This window comes from Colletotrichum paranaense, assembly GCF_030867605.1.
Source record: "Colletotrichum paranaense strain IMI 384185 chromosome Unknown Scaffold_6.1, whole genome shotgun sequence".
NCBI lineage: Eukaryota > Fungi > Ascomycota > Sordariomycetes > Glomerellales > Glomerellaceae > Colletotrichum > Colletotrichum paranaense.
The window spans coordinates 1,893,666-1,915,103 of record NW_026848964.1 but is presented as its reverse complement, the minus strand read 5'-3'; the positions used below and the strand labels follow the sequence as shown (position 1 = coordinate 1,915,103).

Below are 21,438 nucleotides of genomic sequence, written 5' to 3'. Positions count from 1 at the left end.
ATACTCCATAGACTTTTGGAAACCATTGCCATCTATCAGAAACCAAGTCGCTTCATCAAGGGGTATCTGCTGAACCAAGAAAGGCCATAGAGATGTAAGCACACAATGTATTTTTAGGATTGGGCGGCGTCGGGAGTCGCTCCATTAGTCTGTCCGTTTGCAGCACCGCGGCCACGAGCTCCTCCTCGGCCGCGTCCACCGCGTCCCCCACGTCCTCGGCCTCTGCCACGAGCGTCGAGGTTGGCTGGGGGCGGCACGTTGCCGTACATGGGCTGCTGGGCCGGCTGTTCGTGAAGACCGGAGTAGCCAGGGTTCTGAATGGGACCTCCGCGGCCACGTCCTCTGCCTCGGAAGCCTCCGCCACGCTGACCTTGACCGTTAGCTTCGTGGTTCTCCTCCCCGCCGTGTTGACCGTTGGGATGAGGTCTGTACACAAGGGTGCTGTGGAGCAAGTTGGGGCCGCCTCCACGACCGCGGCCGCGGCCAGGCTGACCCTGGCCGCCGTTGGCACCACCACGCCAAGCGCCACGGTCCGGGGCAGGCGCATCCCTGTACTGAGGAACGCCCGTGGCGGCAGTGGTAAGCGACGCAGGGGCCGGGGCAGGCTTGCGCTGCATTCCAGCCTTGGAGCCGGAGACAACCTGCTTGAAGGTGGTGTTGAGTACCGAGGAGGAAGCGACTGTCATACCGCGGAAAGGCGGGGCTCTTTCACCCAAAGTGGTGCCACTCATGAAAGTCAAGTCCCAGACAACATCCAAGAGCAGGTTGTTGGCGGTACGGCTAAGGCCGACAACAGTTCCTCGGCTGCCGAGAGGCACCTTGCCAGAAGAAGACAGGAAGCTGACACGATCGCCAAGGGCGAACTTCTGGCCGCTCAAGAACAGCTCAGCATCGCTAGGCTTCATGATAGCTGAGCGAGGAACACCCTTCATGTTCTTGACCTCGACCTCGTGGGATTGGGTGAAGGCCTGCGCACCTGCCTCGGCAAGCTTCATGACCACAACCGAGTCGAGCTGCTCGGCCTCCAAGGGCACTCTCTCAAAGTTGCGGGTCTGTGCCTCCTTGAGCCAAGCTCCGATTTCCTTCACTCGCTGGGATCCCACCTTGGGATCCTTCCAGAGATCGGTGTCGCTCACGTCACTGGCCTGAGGGTTCTGCTGAATCGCGGCAAAGAAATCAGGGAAGGCAGCAATGTACCTGGCCAAAAGCTCGATAGCGGCGTTGCTGAACTCCCATCCAGACTCTGACTTCTGCGAGTAGCCAAGCACCTTCTGCTTCTTGGCATCGAACTTTAGGTTGAGCCCGAGGTTGACGCGAAGACCACCAACTGTGTTAACTTGGTAGGAAGACAGGATCTTGCTCAGAATCAAGGGGTGGAGGCCCAGCATCTTTGCGACGGCGTACGATGGAGTGTATCGGTTCTGGCGCTTCATTTCTTGAATGATGGGCTTAGCAAACTCGGGCTCCTTGTTCTTGAGGACGAGAACTCGGATGTTGGCCTTGTTGTTGGCGTGGCCGGTAACCTCAAGAGCCCGTCCATAGTTGTACTCGCCCAGGAAGAAGGCCTGGGTGCCGACGGGGTACTCCTCCTCAATAGGGACAGCAGCCTTCTCAATGAAGCGCTGGTCCTCGTTGACGACTTCGTCAACAATGGTCTGAGAAGCATAGACGCTTCTCATGCTGGGGTTCAAGTCGTATTCCTTGATCAAAGCACCCTCCTCAGTCTTGATCAATCCCTTGAGCATATGGACATGCACCAGTGACTCAACATCGCCAATGACGATGCCCAGGCGCTTGGAGTGCCAATCCTCAATGTAGCGGGACTCCTTGGCGAAGAAGTGCATTTCTTTAGGACCAAGATGCGTCTGGACGACTGAGCCGTTTTGGTCGAGCTCGTAGTCGAACAGCTCGTCGGTGACCTTGACGACCTTGGCCTCCTGCAAAAAGGGGTATCCGACGAAGCATCGTTTGCCTAGCTTTCCTGCAGCCACCTGCGCTCTCGTCCTAACCTCCGACTCGGTCAGAGTGACGATCTGACTAGGGTTTTTGCTGTCTGCCTGGAATACGTTGACACCAAAGCCCTCAATCAGCGACGCCGTGTAAGGCAGCGTGTGCAGTGTTGGAAATCCTGCCAGTGCCTCAATGTTGATTTTGGCACCATCGGTAAGGCCGTTGAGGAACTTGAGACCCTCAGTGTTGGGGAGCTCGAAAATGTTCTCCACACAGTGGCAAGGGGTGATGTCGGGGAAAACGCCAACCAGAGAGGAGGGGTAGGTGATGTTGACATCGGGGTTGTAAGTGAACTTGAGAGCGACCCCGAAGCCGTTTCTGTCCTTCTGGTCCTTGCTGAGGAGTTTGTTCTTGGGCTCCATCGCACTGAGCAGACGCTTTTCGTCAATGAAGGGAATCTTGACAACAGCCTCCCACTCCATGCGCTTTCCGTTCATGTCGAGCTCAAAGTCTCTGGGATAGAAATCGTAGATGGGCGAGTTCGGGTTGGTCATGAGATCCCAGTAGATATCCGGAACAATGGACTTGCTTCGGTCGGGCAAGACACCCATGAGCTGCTCGAATGGTCTGAAAGGCTGGCCCAACTTGAAGTTGAGGTCAGCTCCAAGACCCTTGACAACATCTGTAGTCATTGTTAGTGAAGTTCAACAATCAGTGCAAGATCTAATGTACCTGAGGTCAAAGGAGAGTAGTGGTACTGGTAGTACCAGGGCCACGAGGCGATTCCTTGGTAGTAGTAGTACAAGACCCATTGGAGACCTTGCACGTAGTTCTCACAAAGTTTTGTGAGCTCAGTTTCGTACTTCTCAGGCTCCCATTCAGGGAACTTCTGCAGGTAGTACTTGGTCTTCCAACCCTGGTACTTCTGCTCATAAAGTTCCTTGTACTGCTTCTGAGCATCCTCACCAGTGACATCAACAACGGTAGCCTTGTCGTAGTTGCGCATGACTCGGTAAAGCGCAAGGGTGCCCTCCTCTTCCTCGTCGTTAATGTTTTCCGCACCCGCGGGAAATGACAAAAGGAGATGACGATGGCCTTCATCATCCTCCTTGGTGTTCCACTCGATGTGGAGGGAATCTGCAAGATCTTGAACAAACTTGCGATCGGCGGCGTTCAGACCACTTCCGAGATCCAGGGGTTCGGCTGAAGGCTTGTTGACATAGGGTCTGATCTGCTGCTTCCACAGATCTCTCTGGGAAGAGGTCAGAACGAGGCCCTTACCCTTGGGCTTGCGGCTCTCGCCACCGTTGGACTCAGCAAGCTTCTTGGACTGATACCATTTCTCGTCGCTGATATCGTCCTCGAACTGGTTGGTTTCATCCTTGGCAAGCTCATTCAACAAAATCTGAAGACGATCAAGCTTGATGACACCACCCTCGTTGATGTAGCCTTGTCCCTGAGGAAGGACAGACTTGTAGATGCGGAACATGGCCGCAAGAGCACCTTCGTTGATGTGAAGGCGGGGGAGGTTAGGAAGGAAATCGTTTCCGACAAAGAAAGCCATGAGGATGAAGTCATCGATGACTCGCTCCAAATCGAAGGGAAAGCTCAGCCGTCCAGGCTCTTTGAGTTCCTGGAATTCCAACTCGAGATATTCTCGGACTATGCAAAGATGCAACAGGTAGAAGTTCTGATGCTCCAATTCCTTGCTCTTGGCCTTACTCGCGCGGCCAAAGGTGACCTCTTCTCGGAGAAGACAGAAATGGGGGTCATGGCTAAGAAGACCCAGCATGATGAGATCGGCATCGAGGCCGTACAAGCAGTGGCGCACATTGGGATCGTAGTCAGGTTGCGCCTTGGCGTTTCTGATGTATTCCATGATCTTGTGCTCGCCTTCACCAGGGGTCTCGTGGCCAGACAGGACAATCTCGCAGCCCTGCCAGTCGGCATCCTCGGACACCTTCTTGTTGACAAAGTACTTGAGCTGCTGCGTCAACTTGGCCATGAACTCAGTACCAGGCGTGATACAGTTACTGTCGAAAGGAGGCTCCTTGGGCATCTCGACACCTTCGGCAATCGCCTTGTCACGGGCCTTTTCGTTGTCGAGGGCGGTTCGGAAACGTCTAGCACGCTGCTGGTTCATCTTGGCTCTCGGCGCAACACCGTCGATGGCCATGAAGAAAAGCTGCTTCGGCTTGATCTTTCCAAACAAGTGCTCAATGTAATTGAAGATGCGTATAAACATCTCCTCCTCGGTAAGACGGAATGTCGTATCTTCGCCCGAGTCCTTGTGCGTGCAATTGTGGATGATACCGTTCATGTCGAGCTACCCAAGAGAATTAGCTGTTGTGTTCCAGGAAGTGATGTAGTTTTGGGGGAGGCGAACATAGAGACAGTCGAACTCGGGAATGCGGTTCTCAGCAATAAGCTGAGAGATGGCTGGATAACGCTCCGAGAGCCATCTGAAGAATTTGGGGACACTGCGGGCGACAGGGTTAGCAAACTGGCCAAAGGATGGAAGTTGAAGCTCGACGAACCCCATGATGTGGTGATGGTGGCGCGCTTGAGCTAAGCGCAACTATTGGTCAAGTTCTGTAGCGAAGCAATGGATTCAACAGACAACAACAAAGTCTGTATCGATCCGTCTCGATGCGATGCAACGGGTCCGTTGGGATTTCGAGTCTCTTCTAAACACGAAGGAGGTCCTGACACAGGAGGTCCAGGTGAGCCTGTCGCAAGCTGGTTGCGACGCGGAAAAAGAAAAGAGTAAATGAACAAGTGAAAGAATAATCAACAGTCGGCTATTCGAGTAGCCAGACTTGTCTGCGATTCTGCCAGGTGAACAGGGAACTCGGTCTGTCGAGCTGTGTGAAGGGGGGGAGGGTTGAGAGGTCGTGAACGTGGAATCTTTGGTTGCGCAGATGAAGCTGGACAGATGGACCTGACACCAGATGCTGGCTGATATGGGCGCAATCGATATTGGATGATGCAGGGCAGGAACCGCCGCCTCCAGCTAGGTGTTGGGCGGTGGCGGGGCTAGGTGGGAGAATCCTGTGGCGCTAGTGGCTACAGAGGCTCATCAGTGTTTCTGGCCCTGACGGTATGACTCTTCGCCTTTCACTGGCACCGGAACTCTGGGGCATATTGGCCTGGCTTCAGGGCCTACAATGTAGGACTGCGCCACAGCTACTGCCCCGCCTCGGCCGGGGACCTGAGGCTGATGCTTTCGCGCCGAAATGTGTGGGGAGCATCTTCGATTGAGCCCATGCCCGTTTCGTCCTGGCGTGGCAAGCGTCTCCCAGCCTTCCTGGCCCTTGCTTGCTCAGGCCAAGTACCTATGCAGCCAAATTTCAATCTACGCGCTGCGCGTCCTTCTTTCAGAACCTCCACTTCGCGTCAACCTCCACCCGACCGTCGTTTGCGCCAGCAAGAAGAACTTTCCGACCATTGCGCTACGAAGCACAACACATTGAACAAGCCCAACGACCGTTCTTTAGCGATTTCACAATAGAGCGATTCTACTTTAGTTTCGCGACTTTACACAATGGCGCCCGCACAAGTTGTTGACGATGTCGACGGTAAGCTTCACAGACGAGCTCCAATTGAAATGACAGGCTGACTTCTCTGCTAGTCGACATGATCCAAGAGGAGGACGAGGATCAGGAGCAGCGTCTCATCAACGAAGGTAGGTTTACAGGAGACTCGGAGCTTCAAATGGGATTTTGCTAAACAGACTTTAGAGTACAAGACGTGGAAGAAGAACAGCCCCTTTCTCTACGACATGATTCTCAGGTACGGCAAGCTGACAAGTCGCAACTCTATTGTAACTAAATATGTGATAGCACCGCTCTCGAATGGCCCACACTCACTACCCAATGGTTCCCTGATGTTAAGGAGCCCGAAGACAAGAACTACCGAATCCACAGACTGCTCCTCGGAACACACACATCCGAGGGCCTCCCGAACCACGTCCAGATCGCTGAAGTCAAGATCCCCAAGTCTGTGGCCCCGAACCCCGAAGACTACAATGAGGAGACTGGAGAAATTGGAGGTCACGCCAAGTCATCAAATGGGCAATCGACCGCCGTCGAGTTCAACATTGTGCAGAAGATTGACCACCCCGGCGAGATCAACAAGGCGCGTTACCAGCCCCAGAACCCCGACATCATTGCGACCCTTTGCGTCGACGGCAAGGTCCTTGTCTTCGACCGCACAAAGCACAGCCTGCAGCCCACCGGCAAGGTCAATGCTCAGATCGAGCTTATCGGCCACAAGCAGGAAGGATTTGGCCTGGCCTGGAACCCCCATGAGGAAGGCTGCCTTGCGTCTGGTAGTGAAGATCGCACCGTCTGCCTCTGGTTTGTCTCGACGTATCCCCCAAAATCATCGTCAGCCTAACCCAGTCTTCAACAGGGACCTCAAGAACCTCCAAAGCGGTAGCAACATTCTAAAGCCCCACCGCAAGTACACACACCACACTCAGATTGTGAACGATGTTCAATACCACCCCATCGCCAAGAGCTTCATCGGAACGGTATCTGACGACCTGACCATGCAAATCATTGACGTGCGACAAGCCGATACAACCCGCGCTGCAGTGACCGCCAAGCGCGGTCATCTGGATGCCATCAACGCCCTGGCTTTCAACCCCACATCCGAAGTGCTCGTTGCCACTGCATCAGCCGACAAGACCCTGGGCATCTGGGATCTTCGTAATGTCAAGGAGAAGGTTCACACGCTCGAGGGACACAACGACGCAGTAACTTCTCTCTCATGGCACCCTCAGGAGGCCGGTATCCTCGGCAGTGGCTCTTACGATAGAAGAGTCATCTTCTGGGACCTCTCCCGCGTCGGAGAGGAGCAGATGCCTGACGACCAAGAGGATGGACCCCCAGAACTGTAAGTCTTACTCTCACCCAAGGAACTTCAGCTGCTTACACTAGGACAGTCTCTTCATGCATGGCGGACACACCAACCACCTGGCAGACTTCAGCTGGAATCCCAACGAACCCTGGCTCGTTTGCAGTGCCGCCGAGGACAACCTGCTTCAGATCTGGAAGGTCGCCGACTCCATTGTCGGCAGGGACGACGGCGACTTGCCGCTTGACGAGATTGACCGATAGGCAAGGTGGAGTCTCAAGAATACTTACAAGTAGCTTTATTAGCTGGCTCGCCGCAATTAGAGTTGGCTCAGGTGGACGGGGGGGACTAAAACGGCGGCGACTAACTCGGAGGATGGCACTTTTACCATTTCGTTTTCGTCTTTTTTGGCGTCTGTGGTCATTTGTGGAGATAACTTCGGATTCCCAACATGCTATCCTTTCAACGTTTCAACTGTCAACGTAGCATCGAATAACCTTTGTGCCGCCGTGCCTACGTGACATACATTTTCTGGAACTATGGGACTTCGTAAGGGCATCAGCGAGGAAGCTAATTTCAAACGGCAAAGTGCGATTTGCAGTACAATCATCATTTGGGTAGAGAGTGTTCACAAGGTCGGTTGGGCAGGTGGAGAGCAGAAAGACTTCAATTATGAGAAAACTGTGACGACTCAAAGGTGGGCTAGAGAGACAGGCGCCAGAACACCATGCTGAGCTTTTCTTCCCTTATTCTCCCTTCTATCACCGAAAACATATCAAGACAGCATAGGCAAACACATGCATTAGAATCAAAAACCGCAAAAGCCAGTATACCTTTCTCTTTCTCTCTCGCCAACAATCTCTACAACATAGCAAGCAACAAAACACAGGGACGAATAGCAATCGCCATTTGTGCTTTTTACGCAAGAGCAACAGCAACAAACATGACAACACAGAATTCGCATTTTTTTTATCTCAAAAAGATGGGCAAAGATTATTTCAAAGCCAAAGCCAGCCAGCCTGCCCTGGACCCTGTTTCACTCCCCGACTCCCACAACGCTGCCGCCCATTTCCGCCGTATAGGAACAAAACCATATGTTGTTTTTTGGTGTCGAGAAGAGAGAGAGGTGGAAAAGGGTGTACATGCCAAGCCAATCTGGAAATGGATATGATGATGTTGAGGAGGGAAATGGGGACAAGAAAGGCCAGATGGAACTAGACAGAGAATGGTGGAAAATGTCGAAAGAGAAGAGGAGAAAACCAGACACGATGATGATGACTTTGAGAGTGGGAAAAAAGAACTGGAAATATTGAAAAATCAACACGTCTCACACACAATGAAGGCCAGGTATACCCGTTACACTCCCTTCGCTATGCACTCCCCTTTGGACCGCCCAAAATCCGACCGTACCGCAACCGCAACGTCCAACCAAAGGCAAGGTCGGCCGTAATCAACAATCCTTAACTAGCCCGCCCTTTTATACTGACGCTTGTCAGGGAGAAAGCAATTCCAACAGTGGTGTCCGTCCGTTCCGGTAGTGTAACACTCTTTTTGTCTTTCCAGCCTAGCAAACTTTTTTTCCCGCATCCCTTGGTATACCGACAGCCAACCTCCTTCCAAGTAATCTTCCAAAACCTAGACACCCCCTTCCGTTGAAAGCAAGCGTAAGTCCTGAAGGTATTTGCCAATGGTCAATGCTCTATGTTCGTCTTGTTTCCGAAGCTCGTTTCCGCAGAAATAAGTAGGCACTCAAGAAAAAGATCCAAGGTGGCTGATGTAGCTCGCCTAGATCCCCGTGTTTGTAGCCAAGTAGTTTTATTTAAGCAGGAGACTTGCTCGGAGGCGCAGCTCCTCCGTTCTGGCGGGCATCGCCGCCGCTGACGGACAAACCGCCAATGCCGCTGGAAAGGAACGCAAAGGGATCGTTTTCGTTTTGCGAGTAAAAGTTGTTCGAAGGGCCGGCAGATGCGGGCCCGTTGGAGGCCGACTGGAAGGCAGCCTCGGCAGCGCGGCTGTCAAAGGGGCCGGCGGAGTGGGATCCAGGGGCCGGTCCGAAACCGTGCGTGTTGAGGGAGGAGGGGTAGGGAGCAGCTCCGCCACCAATGCCCGAGGGAAGAGCATAGGTGCTGGGCGGGCCACCGAAGTGCTGACCGCCACCGTAGCCGCCGCCCTGAGAGGCGAAGTTACCACCGGCCGAGGCAAAGGGGCCAGGTCCGGGCGTGCCGCTCATGGAGCCCTGGCTCATGCTATAGTTGGAGGGAGGGTCCATGGGGGAAGGGTAGCCACCAGAGTCAGCGACGACGGCGGCACCAGCACGGCTGGCGCCGCATCGCAGACAGCATACGTTCTTAGCAAAGTTGTGGTAACCGCAGACCTCATTGCCACACTTCCAATCTCCCGCGCGGAACGGCACAACGCCGCTGCCGCCCATGCGACCACCACCGTGACCCATGTGTCCGTGGTGGTGCTGAGGAGGGGGCATCATGGCCGGTGGTCCGTATCCGTAGCCGTAGCCCATGTCGCCGGTAGGCCCGGCACTCACAGCCGGGAATGAGCAGCGGAAACACGCAGTTCGCCGCTGGAAGTTCGAGAAGCCACATGAAGGGCAAGTCCAGTCGCCAGGGCGAGGGCGGTTCTTGCTGGGCGGGAAGGGGGTGAGGATCTCAGCAGCGCGGTCCAGGACACGGCTAGAAGACGGAGACACTTCGATCGCCTTCTCATTAAGGGCACGACCGTTCATGCACAGACTCTCAGCGGCCTAGGAAGGATGTCAGCAGGGTACCTCAAAAGTGCCACGTCTGATGACAGTGTACAACTAAGAACGCCACACGTAGGTTCTTGATAGACACAATGGACAGTGTGCAGGGCACGATGAAGAAATGGCCAACTCACCTCCTCATGGGAAGAGAACACGGCGAAGCCGCTGCCGGTGGGCTTGTGCTGCTCAGGGGTACGGAGGGTCCAAAACGCAATGGGACGACCGCCAAACTGAGTGAACCAGCTCTCGAGCTCGGATTGAGTGGTATCATGGGGCAGGCCAGACATGTGGAGAACCTTGCTGCGCTCCGACAAGAAAGCCCGCACATCGGCGCGAGCATCCATTGGTCTCGTCAAGACATCGGGGTGCTCATGGGAAGGCTGCGACTTGCGAATGAGGCCTCGCAGAACGCGGGCGAGAGTGACGGCCTCCTCCATGGCGCGGCGAGGAGAGGCAGGAGCCAGCGCCTGAAGGTGGAAAGGCAGGTTGTGCTTGATTGGAGCACTGGACTGGACCGGCTCCACCTCCAAGGCGGCACAGATATTGGACAGCATTGAGGGCCCAAAAGGCAACGATTCGGGGTGGTGCTGCTGCCATCTCTGATATTCGGTTCGCAAATCGAACGTGCGGGAGTGCTGAAGGTACGGGGGCAGAACGACAGCCTTGTCGCGGGCCTCTCGGGGCAGCTGGACGCGAAGGTCCCAAGCATCGAGGGTAACGAAGACGAAATCGAGGTTTTGCGAAGTCAAGTGTTCGTTGGCAAAGGTGTCGAATCGGTTAATGGCATCGCGGAAGGTACCAGCGTTACGGACATGTTCCCAGGTCAGGGTCGTCAAGCTCGCTAGAGGAAGAGAAAAATGCCGAGGTCAGCTAGGGAATTTTTTCACGAGGATGTTGCCCGCGCCTCAAACAGGCGTCATATGGCGTGACGGGAAGGGGATTGAGGTCTCAAGCCTGGTGCGACTACTTACTGCACAGGGGTGTGATCGGAGTGTTGATGGGTTTGACAAGAACGCTCTCGCGGGTGATCTAGAGACAAGCTCGGTCAGCTCTGGGTTGAAGCAGCGAAGAGGGATAGCCCGCAAAAAAAAAAAGCCGGGGACGGATGATGCCAACTCACCTCCTCCAGAGACTTGGCGTCGAGAAGAATCCAGCCGAGCTCAATAACCTCGGCCGAGTCCTTGGTGACGTAGACTCCATGCTCATCGCAGGTGGTTGCGACGTGGATCACGACATAGCGATCGATGTTGAGCTGGTTACCAGCTTGGGAACCAGACATTTTGGCAGGAAGGCGACAACGTGGCCGATGACGAAAGGCTGCACGGTAAGGATAATGGCTATGGCGATGCCTGGGAGAAAGCAAGCCGATGCTTCAAACAATTGTTTCCCACACAGCAGGCGAGTAGCTGTAGGTGTGTGGTTGACTCGAACAAACGACGGATGCTCGGGGGAGGGTACGGGAGTGGTTCCCGGTTCAAGCTTCAGGAGAGGTGCCGAGCAAAGTGAAGTGCACAGCAAAAAAGACCGAAGCGGAAGTTGCGGCAACAAGCAGGCAAGGGCAGAAAAGGAGACGAGGAGGAAATTGACCGGTCCTCGTGTCGAAATACCTTTTGTCCTCGCAGCAACTCGGGGAAGGAGAGGAGGAGGAGGAGAGGTGGGAGGTTTCGGTAGGGGCAAGGAGGAAGGAACCGAAAAGAGGGAAAGGTGATGGGAAGGTAGGAGGGAAGTCGACCATAGACGCAGGAGAAGAAAATTGGTGTTGGCGTGGGACTTGGGAAAATGCTCCGTCAGGTAGGATACCTAGTTTTGTGTGGTGCGTGCAGTGCGAGGGAAAGTACCTCCTCCACTGTCTCTTTTGCTCCTGGGGAACGACTCCCAAAAAAAGAGGATTGCAAAAAGCCCGGTGTTTACAACGGTACGTGAGTATTCGTACCTTACGGAGACTTGTGCATCCACAGGTATACCTATTCCCATACAGTAGATAGTGAGGCAGGTACCGCCGACCTTGCCTTTAGCCCAGGCAGTACTTCCCACAATTGGTCTTTCTTACCTGTCTTGCGTTGCCTTTCTACACAAGTACATGGCAACACCAACGAGTAACAAGAGACGACGACCGGCAGGAACAAAACAAGATGCTGTCCAACGATCGAGGGCGTGTTTGGTGGGCGCAATTGGTCCATGTGCAGCTGCAGCAACAGCACCAACACCCAGGGCAGTACCGTACGGCAACGGGGGGCAGGCTTGGTTCGGTCAGGTACATGACATACACAAGTTGCCGGGCTTGCAATTTTGATACGACTGGTGGAGGCACCCCTGGTAACACGGTAAGGCGACGTGGAGGTAAGGTACCTTGCCTTTCTTGCCTTGAGCTTAGATTGTGACAGCAATGCGAGGTGTTTGGCACTTTCCATCATGAGGTGGCCATGAAGATGAACGTTGGAAAAGTCTCGAATCATACAATACGCAGCCATCGGGGTTGCTTACGGAACCAATGCAAGCTGGCGACGAATTCTCTTTGGCAGGCACCCTGAAATCCCTCGCTCAGTTTCTTCCTCCATCACCATCGTTCACGTGTATGTGTCTTCTCCAAGCTTGAGTGTCGTTTGCTCAACTCGAGGACTTTATTGTCTCGGCTCGAGTTGAGCAAACGACACTCAAGCTTGGAGAACGAAGAGAATCATAAGGGCTACTGCATAAGGCCGGCAGCCCTAGTGCTGCTCCTCGTCGGCGACCAAGGCCATGTTCTTTCTCAAAATTGCGTCTGTACCCTGCAGGGACGGCTCCCGCGATCGTGACTTTCACAGGAAAAAGAGAGATGAGGTACCTCCGAGCAGACGGCTGCACATGACAATCCGTGCTAAGGTAGATCGTGTTCCCCGCGATGTCTCGTCTCATAAGCCTGCCTTGCCTTTGCTTTCTGCGAGCTAATAGTCTCGGTCTAGGACCCCACGAGCTTCGTCAACTGCATAACCCGCCCCAACTTCTCAAGTCCCCTAACTCAATGGAATGTCCCCTTAGTAGGAACCCAAGCGCCAACAGATCCGAGGTGCCGAAGCACATCTGCTGGAGCCTTCGGTTTAGGTGCCTTTCCCCTGTCGCACTTGGGAGCGGCGTCAGTGCTGTGCCGGAGACTGCGGCCGTGCTCGTTGCATCTGGCCTTCCTGCCTGGGCTGCCATGTGCGCGCAATGAACCACGGCGGAGGGAACCCAAGCAGATTCTACTGAGTACCTCAGGTACCTCAGAGAGCAGCAGCACGGCAAGGGAAGGGCCACATCAGCGTCCCATCGCTTGAACCAACGTGGGAAAATGGGGTCGCGAATGAAATTCCATCCGTGCTAAAGAACGGAATGTGCATCCAAAAACCCACCCGTCATACCGCTCGCCTCACATTTGTCAGACAAAATACATACGCAGGCCACAGGCTGTTGACTTCAATTCCCGGGGATACGGGTCTACAAGACGTCGGAGACAGCTTCAGCTTGCTTACCTTTCCATAGGCTCTCTTCCCACCACTGCTGCGACTCTCACCCCCTTTGAACAGAGTCCATGAATCATCCAATGGTCAACTGTCCATTGGCGCTCGACAAGAAATTGTAGACGCTGGAGGGCCGCCGGCGGTGACTATAACCTGCTGCTAGGCTGCAGAAACCACCACATTTTATGCACGGCAGGGCTCAAAAGTCCACTCTTCGACCACGGCGCCTTTTCCACGTTCCCTCGGGAGGGAACCCTTGGACATAGCCACGCTCTCTTGCATACCGGCTCCTTGCCGCCGTCGCCGGATGCTTGGATCTTCCCTATCAGCAGGGCCCCTTCTTCTCCTCTTTGCGTCTTCTCCGTCCAGCACGAACCCGTCACTCACGTCCCTCGCTGCATCGCCCTCGTCGGGGACCAAGGTAGTTGATACTGCAACTACAAGCGGCACACTGCGTCCCAGTCGTGTATCGACCTCTATTGTTCTCCGGGGTTGCGCCTATGCGGCTTTGTCACACATAACTCCGCGACGAAGGAATTCCTGTTTTGGGTTCTGAGCATATCAACACATGCTGATGGATCGACCGACCTTCAGAGGATCATTGCCATGAGCAATCCATAACTGCACAAGTATAGTCTATAAAGCGGCACAATGATGACTACGGGGAACGAGAACAGAGACGTGTTAGCTCGCCCAAATGCACAATATGCTCTTCGATAACGGGTCACTTTGCTACTGTGCCCTAAATACCTGTCGACTTCAGTCTCCGGATGCCTCCCCACCCTTGTTACCCTGCCTGAAGCTACGCTCATACACTACTCCGTACACATTGTCGACTTCCACTCCCCAAGCAGCCTCCCATGACAAGTCGCCTACTGGCCGTTGAGCATAGAGCTTTGGGAAGGACCAGTCAGTCAACATGAGCGTTGAAGAGGTGCCTCGTTCCGCAGTCAAGTACCACTTCCCCAGGTCAAACACCGAGCCGCAAACTGTCTGTTCAAGACAAGTCTAGGGAGCTTGCCCGTTTGAGTGCGTGTCAGAGGACCCGGAGGCGAAAACTGTCTCCGAGTACAGACAGTTGTGGTAGCACGCACCAAGATTACCCACTGAGCGACATCTCCCTGTCCACCACGTGGAGAGATTCAGCTAGGTTTTCGCGAGCTTGGTCAACGGTTCTGGGACTTTCAAGAAGGCATCAACGTCCATGGAGTTAGCATGTTACCAGCCGGCACTCCTTCTGAAGGATCCAACAGTTTTGCAGTTAGCCCCCGTTGGAGCAGCAAAGCGAGCGTTAAATGGCTCCACACGGCCATACCTCACTTGCCGGCACACACGAAGCGTCACCTGGCGCCCATGGTATCAGCCCACAATGATGTATTGACTGGGCCTAACTGGGCCTACCCTGTCGCTACTTCGGGTAGCCGTTCCCCTACGCCTTTGCAGGTAGCATCGACAGTACGGCTCGGTACCGATGGAGAGGAGAGCATCGACACACGTCTCCGCGGTCGAAGGCGACGTAAACAACACTTCACGTTGCCTACCGTGGGCGGCTGATGAGTTTGCTTCTTGAATCACTTTCACAAGTCTGTAAAGGTTGGCGGACGGGTCATGGTTTTGGACCAATCCGCGGGTTCAACGGCTCAGACCTCCCTTATTCAACACACTTCGCAGGGCTCAAGCTTCGAGAAGGTTGGAAGAAGTGTCTTAGTTCGCACCATTACCATCGGCCCCCATCTGCCACGGATGGGCCCTTGGAGCTAGCGCCAGCCCTTGCCTGTCGAAGGAAATCAGACCCCCCCGGCTATCACCGCAGCTCTTCGGCACCGGTTCTGTTACTCTACACAGTACGCCCTCATGAACAGCAGCGTGAGGTCTCTTGAGTCGAGCTATACTAATCAGTCGAGTCGGTCTCGGTGTCCTCGGACTCTGCCTTGCTTCACCTACCGGTAGTTGGAGGTGATATTACCAGGTCTGTGGTGGCTTGATCGGCATTCGTATTGCCTTGTCGATCCAAGTTGTGTTGCGGCTGTGTTTTCGACTATGCCAATTGGTAGCCTAAATCAGAGTCACGCCCAACGTCCCAAGCAGTTTCAACTCGGATGTGTGCTATTCTCGAGGCGCCTCAGCCGAGATGAGTCTCATTTGTTAGACGGCATTTCGAATCTCCGATGGGAATTCAAAATGTGTAAAATTCATCTAATCTAGCCAAGGCAGCGATTTGGTGTTCGCAAGCTTCGCGTGGTTATGTCATCTGGAGGCGAGCGAGCAGCTACGCGGCCTCCGTTTCAAGAGCATGTCGCGGAACAACACCGCGATGCTGGTCCCTGCTCGGACCCTAACGATATTTGCATTCACTGGTTGGCTAGTCTTTATATACCACAACCCAAGTACAACATCTCCGCAACTCAGCGCTTGTTAGCCAATTCCTTTATGGTTCTTTGCAAAAACTTCTTTTTCGCCTAATTTTCGACGTTCTAGACGAAGCACGTGTATACTTCGGGAGAAGCTTGGACCCTGGCTGGAGATCAGCCGGAGCTCCTGAATGCGAAACTTTCCTGCTCGACATAACATCGGTCGCCATTGAAACAGACCGACGTCTATCTGTCACGGCTATGATAGCCTTTGAGATCTCAACGAAACAACGGGCCGCAGGACTCTATCAGGCGTTTAGAGGATGGCTTAGCTCTGGGTACAGGCTACAGAGAATTGTACGGTTTGTTGATCTTCCAGTGGGATGACATGCATCAACACCAGCTTTAAAAGCCGTCTTGGCCATTATCCTTCGTAAGGAGGCACCTTCTTTAGGTACGCCTAGAGGTGTTCTGGGGGTTCACTGTATTTATACTGTTGCATGATTGGTTCCGGTTGGGGAATCGGAGAGATGCATGTCTCAGGCACGCACCATCTGTGGCCGGCAGCAAGCCGGAAGCCTTGCTGGTTCAGCGCACACTGCGTCTCATTGGGGCTTTCCAATGATCGCCATGGTTCTCAGCTCCACGGCCACGACTGTCACTATACCCTTCTCTCTGATGTCTTGAGATTCTAGAATCACATTGCTTCGCCGAGTTTCCGACAAATCTGCCAAATACGGACCAGACTGTCAATATGGATTCAAGCAAGATACATTGGTCCAGGAACCCAAAGGCCTGGGCGGCCGGCAGTGAAACGGCACGTGCCGGTTACGTCATGCACTGGCCACCCATTCCACGTCACGAAGGGCTTCGCTCATTGACATTGGCTGCTCAGGTTACGTAGGTCGAGGGGGAGGCGTCAGGGCGTACGCGCAACCTGTTACCTCTCGCAAAGCAAGACAAGGCAGGTGAGAGCACGGCAACTTTTGGCCGTTCGCCGCGCCGCCGCCTTGCCAGGCACGCCAGGTTGTGTCTGACCCAGGCTGGGGCATTTAAGGTTCTCCTCGCCTCGGCTGAGGTTGACGTCGACTTGTTTTGCCAAATCAACAACAACTTCACGCACACTGATACTTCTTGATACCCTTAAGCGCACGCAACTGAATCAGAACATTCGTCCAGTCCCACCGACGCATCAAGCATCATCCTCGAAGACTATCACTTTCAGTAGGAAAACATCAGACAAACAAAATGGGTGCCATTTCCGCCGTCTTTCTCATCCTCATCACCATTCTGGGTACGTCGCGGCAACGCAACGATGGTTGCACGGATAAGCTAGGAGAATGCTAACATATACTACAGTGCCGCCTGTCGGTGTCTACGCAGTCGCTGGCTGTGGCATGGGTGAGTTGTCCAAAGCCCACGTCTCGTTCAAGGCGGTGGCTAGTGGAGATAGCGCTGACCAGTTCCATAGACCTCCTCGTCAACATCTGCCTGACGCTCCTGGGATACATCCCCGGTCACATCCACGCATTTTACCTCGAATACGTATACTACGACCGCAAGGAGCAGGCGAGGGAGGGCCGTATCATTACTGGCCGCGCGCCGGGTGTCTACAGCGACAACGTGCAGAGCGGCGGCCACGGTTACGGCACGATTGCCCAGCCGACTCACTAAATCGCAAAACTGTGTGGTTACCTAGGGAGGCTATCGGTGACTGTAGCTGCAGCGGAATGGTAGTGCGGCACATGCGCGGCAGTAGGTACGACTATGTATGGCCGGTGTCCTGACGAGCGACATCAGCATCATCTTTGGGAAGGGCGTTCACCTGGCGACAATGAGGAGGCAATGGTCCTTTGGCAGCACGCAGACTGTATGAAGATAAACAAGAATAATACCATCAGAAACTTGACCAACGGCGTGCGCGTGCCTGGCGCGCGTGCAGATGATGGTGCCGGATCTCGATTGCCAGCGCATCCTACCTGGTCTTGCCACCGGTGATTGTGAATATGATTCTCGGGCTATGGAAAGTCGCAGCTCGAGGATGTTGAGGGATACGGTTGAATGAGCAGCACTGTAGTTGCATGCGTCTCGCTTGGCTTCCAAGCTCGAATCAATGCTGCCGAATCGACAGGGCTGGGCAGACAGTGCCATATGGGCGGAACTTATTGATTAAGCCTGGTCGAGACTCGAGGGCCGCTATAGGGTCCACGACCTGCGCATCAGTGTGACGGGACTGCCAATTTGCAATGTGAGTATCCGTCTGCAAAACGACTTCATTTGGCGTGAAAGTGGTGTTGACAATGGTCTGGCCACACGTAAGGAAGTCCAGAATATTCTTTTAGATTCGCTTCTCTGTATCCACTCAACGTCAAGGAATTGCTCAAAACTCCCGTCTTTGACAACTGTATTCTGATTCAACAATCGATACGCCGCCAGGATTGGACCATGAGTGCCAATGAGGGGAAAGCTGGCGCTGGCAGTAGCGGTGGTGACTGGTCATTTTTGACTATGGCCCGGGCGTAGAGTTGGCATTTTTGGGCCAGTCGCCGTCTCGCTATGCTGAGGTGCCGGAGGGTGGGACACTGGGAATTAAGAACGGAAGAGCGACCGGCGGGGAAGAGGACCGTGCCACCGTCTCACAGTATTGCCGTTTGGCACGGTAAAGCTCGCCGTCATTGGACGGCACTGACGGGAGCTCAATGGTAGCGACAGGGGGGGCAGTGTCGGACCACCCTTTGAACGGCAGCCACGACACTCGTGCAGCACGCACCTGCTTCGTTCGCTGGTGCCGCGTTGCTCTAGCCTGTAATAGCCTCTCAAGTGCTTTTCTCTAGCGGCCTACCAAAAGCCGGGCTGTCTTTTTTGGCTGGGCTGTCTGTCATATTGTGTCTCCGGATACCTCTTTTGCGCCTATTGTCACGGTCTAAACTGCAAGTAGCCTCTCTCTCTCCTGCCTCCTGCCTCCTGCCTCCTGCCTCTTCCCCCGCCCCAAAAACCCAACGCTACAACCGGATGCAACTTCACCCTAAACATTTGCCAGAATACTCTTTTTCTTGCTTCCCCCCCTTTCTGATTTCCCTTTCCATCGCTTTTGTCTCATTCCTCCTCCACCTTTCTGCTCCTCTTCTCGAGAGAAATCTGCAATCGCTGCGGGGAATCCAGTTTGCAACCTTGTCTGCGCATCTCGAGGCGATCCGGATTGCTTCCTCACAGAACTCGCTCCACCACGCCGCAGTCACGCTACTCGAATATACTACAGTAGACACTCACACACCTCAATCGCCCGTATCTGCCTGTCTCAACTTAACCCATCTCCACCTCCCGAGACCGCTCATTGCCCATTTGGAAGGACACAGTTCCAAAACGAACGATTCGCACATCTGCTAAAACAACCTACCTGCATATTCTCTCCTCGCCCGCGAACCACATCCCGGTCAGGAACAGCACTCGACATCTCTCTCTCTCCCACGCGCGACGTCCGATACCAGCTAACCATGCCTCCGCATCCGCTGATCTGACTTTTTTTCCCACCCCAAACCCCATCCTGCCGCACGACATAGCAACACCGACTTACCCTTCAAAATTACTACCCTGGCAGCTCATGCTGCTATCTTGTTGTACATATATTTAGCCCGTCGCGCAATCCGCGACCTCCAGTGAAGATGGGTTCAGGGAAGACCCCTCCTCAAGACCACTCCGGTTCATCTCAATCCCGCCATCATCCCCCAGGTGCTCGTCCCGGAGGTGCCCCCGCGGCTACTCAATTCCCTTCCTCTCTCGCGTCCAAGAGAATTTCGCGAGACTCTATATCATTTGCATTTCCCCCGCTCTTCCAGCCCAACACGTCCTCGACATCTCTTGTTCCTTCGACGGCTGAGGGAAAGCCGATTCCCCTCGACGATAGCACCGCCGCACATCGTACTTCTGCCCTGCGCGAGCTAAACAGCAATTACCCTTCCCGCCATCGCTACGCCAAGTCTACCGGTGCCCAAAGCAGTACATACTCTCAGCCCGTCATTGTAAGGACATACTCTGGGTCTCACAGCCGGCCCACCAGTACCAGTCGCAGTAACGGTGTAAGCGGAGGTGGTCTCGGCCCACGAACCGCCTCGTCCGTGGTGAGCGGCTCCGCAGCTTCTGTACGGCGCATCATAGCTCTTCGCACCACATTCGGCGGGACCAAGTCTGTTCAGAATGGAGGTTTGAGTATGGCTAGAGGAATGGCCAAGAAGCGCCTGGAGGGCCAGGATGCCCTAGCCAAGCTCCCGCCGGTGGAGGCTTATAGCTTCAAGAGCATGATGGCCAACATTGAGGCAGAGGAGGGAGAGAATAACATCAACGCCGACCTCGATCGAATTGCCGAGATATGTGCCCGATCGCGATACTCTTTGAGTAACCAGTACGAGGTTCATGTTGCACCTCACGGATCCGGCGCATCTTTCACAAGCCGCGCATCGTCTTCCAGGCGCCAGCGCCAGAGTGCTGGTCCAACACTTGAAGCCGTTGTATCGGATGAAGAGCGCAGACATAAGAAGCGACGGAGTACTGGCAGGAGGAGAAGTATAGCCATGGGAACCTTGGAGACGATTATGTCTTCCAGTCGGTCTTCCGAGGAGGACAAGTCGAAGAAGAAGTCGGCCGCAGAGATCACCGCCGAGGTGCGAGGCAGGGCCGCACGCAAGTCTTCAGGCAGCACGACGCCCACGTCTTCGGTCAGCGAGGGCGAGGGACAGTCAAGCAAGAATCAGAAAGACCAGCCGCCGCCACTAGTCAGGAGGAAATCCTCATCATTCGCCACGGCCATGTTGGAGAGCACGCGACAGTCCGTGGCCACCAACAAGCCTGCCTCGCCCCGAAGCTCAGCAACAGCTTTAGTCAGCGAGCCGGCTTTGCCAAAGACGTCGACAAGCCATCTTGAAGTTCGGACGGATGTCGACGAGAGCGTGGCGCATCGCCATGTCCACAAAGGATCGGACGAAAGTCATCGAGCCGATACATCTGGGCCCCAGCACCACGAGACATCAGCCCAGTCTGATCAGACGAAGACACCGACGGGTCTTCTGGCCGGACTGACTGGATGGGTGCCGTGGAGATTGCCGCCTGTCGTGGGACTTGGCTCAGCGTCTGCTCAGGGCGGCGTGTCGCGAAGCCATGCTGAGGGTAGCTTACGCGAATTGCTCAAAACGGCGGAGTTCAAGATCAAGGGGAAGGGCGTCGAAGGTCAGTCATGAGACCTCGGTGCATCGGATGGCATTGCACATTATGGGCAGCGAAGCCCGGTTCGATGCTGACAGGCGTGCTGCTGAGCACTTTCGAACAAAAGAAGTGACATGACAAGGCGCCACTGGGCTTGATCGCCTCGGTATCAAAAAAGAAAAAAAAAAAAAAAGGACGGCGAGAAATGACCAAAAAGAGACCTGATTCTGATACCCACATATAAAGCGGAAGGCTATACACAAAAATCACAGACCGGAGACGATGACCCCAACAGAATAGGGGTTGCGGCTCATCAAAACTGTAAGCAGTACAACTTCACACAACAACATGAAAAATGATTTGACGACTTTTACGATACACACACACAAGAATGAGAGGGCATGATATTTTGGGAACGGGCTAGGTCAAAGAGGGAACGGTGGCTGTGTTTAAACTATTTTTCAGATTGAGAATCGAGATGTTAAGGCGTTCGACCCGTTTGAGATACTGCTTTCGGCTCTTGTGTGAACCAGGACGTGATATTGTCAGTTATCTCAAGAATTTTCCACTTTCGTTGCCTTACTTGCATCAAGGTAGGCGAGAGAGAGCACGGCTACAGATCGGAAACAGCACAATGGCCATCAAAGTAGTCGCAGTGGCAAAGTTCCGTCATCATCATCGTCTCCTGGTATATTCTTCTTTCTTACACTACTTCGACTAAAAGGTTTACCACAAGTCTCGGAACAGCTGCTTTTGGAGACAACTCACTCCAAGCCGTCTCGCGATGATGATGATGATGATAAGCCAAGCTTGCAGGCAAGGCCTCATCCCCCTCCAAACCTTCCAA

At 54.2% G+C, this 21,438-nt stretch overlaps 7 protein-coding genes across 7 annotated transcripts; 5 read left to right on the top strand and 2 right to left on the bottom strand.

Annotated features, from left to right (window-relative positions):
• Positions 1–113: 113 nt before the first annotated feature.
• On the bottom strand, positions 114–4,492 carry CPAR01_08296 (XRN 5'-3' exonuclease; the record flags this gene model as incomplete). The annotated part of the gene is made up of 3 exons (XM_060492564.1): positions 114–2,632; positions 2,683–4,276; positions 4,337–4,492. 3 exons carry the CDS (start codon positions 4,490–4,492, stop codon positions 114–116), a joined length of 4,269 nt encoding a protein of 1,422 aa, XP_060348934.1.
• A 1,002-nt stretch (positions 4,493–5,494) lies between these two features.
• On the top strand, positions 5,495–7,073 carry CPAR01_08295 (WD domain-containing protein; the record flags this gene model as incomplete). Its single annotated transcript, XM_060492563.1, has 6 exons — positions 5,495–5,528; positions 5,582–5,635; positions 5,691–5,742; positions 5,793–6,308; positions 6,364–6,849; positions 6,899–7,073. 6 exons carry the CDS (start codon positions 5,495–5,497, stop codon positions 7,071–7,073), a joined length of 1,317 nt encoding a protein of 438 aa, XP_060348933.1.
• Positions 7,074–8,629: 1,556 nt separating this feature from the next.
• Positions 8,630–10,847, bottom strand: CPAR01_08294 (uncharacterized protein; the record flags this gene model as incomplete). The annotated part of the gene is made up of 4 exons (XM_060492562.1): positions 8,630–9,568; positions 9,703–10,409; positions 10,540–10,597; positions 10,689–10,847. The coding sequence occupies 4 exons, from the start codon at positions 10,845–10,847 to the stop codon at positions 8,630–8,632; spliced, it is 1,863 nt and encodes a 620-aa protein (XP_060348932.1).
• Positions 10,848–13,963: 3,116 nt separating this feature from the next.
• Positions 13,964–14,924, top strand: CPAR01_08293 (uncharacterized protein; the record flags this gene model as incomplete). Its single annotated transcript, XM_060492561.1, has 3 exons — positions 13,964–14,035; positions 14,191–14,560; positions 14,716–14,924. The coding sequence occupies 3 exons, from the start codon at positions 13,964–13,966 to the stop codon at positions 14,922–14,924; spliced, it is 651 nt and encodes a 216-aa protein (XP_060348931.1).
• A 1,719-nt stretch (positions 14,925–16,643) lies between these two features.
• Positions 16,644–17,069, top strand: CPAR01_08292 (uncharacterized protein; the record flags this gene model as incomplete). The annotated part of the gene is made up of 3 exons (XM_060492560.1): positions 16,644–16,689; positions 16,755–16,796; positions 16,867–17,069. 3 exons carry the CDS (start codon positions 16,644–16,646, stop codon positions 17,067–17,069), a joined length of 291 nt encoding a protein of 96 aa, XP_060348930.1.
• Positions 17,070–18,407: 1,338 nt separating this feature from the next.
• CPAR01_08291 (uncharacterized protein) lies at positions 18,408–18,782 on the top strand (the record flags this gene model as incomplete). Its single annotated transcript, XM_060492559.1, has 1 exon — positions 18,408–18,782. One exon carries the CDS (start codon positions 18,408–18,410, stop codon positions 18,780–18,782), a length of 375 nt encoding a protein of 124 aa, XP_060348929.1.
• A 275-nt stretch (positions 18,783–19,057) lies between these two features.
• On the top strand, positions 19,058–20,626 carry CPAR01_08290 (uncharacterized protein; the record flags this gene model as incomplete). The annotated part of the gene is made up of 1 exon (XM_060492558.1): positions 19,058–20,626. The coding sequence occupies one exon, from the start codon at positions 19,058–19,060 to the stop codon at positions 20,624–20,626; it is 1,569 nt and encodes a 522-aa protein (XP_060348928.1).
• Between the last annotated feature and the right edge of the window lie 812 nt (positions 20,627–21,438).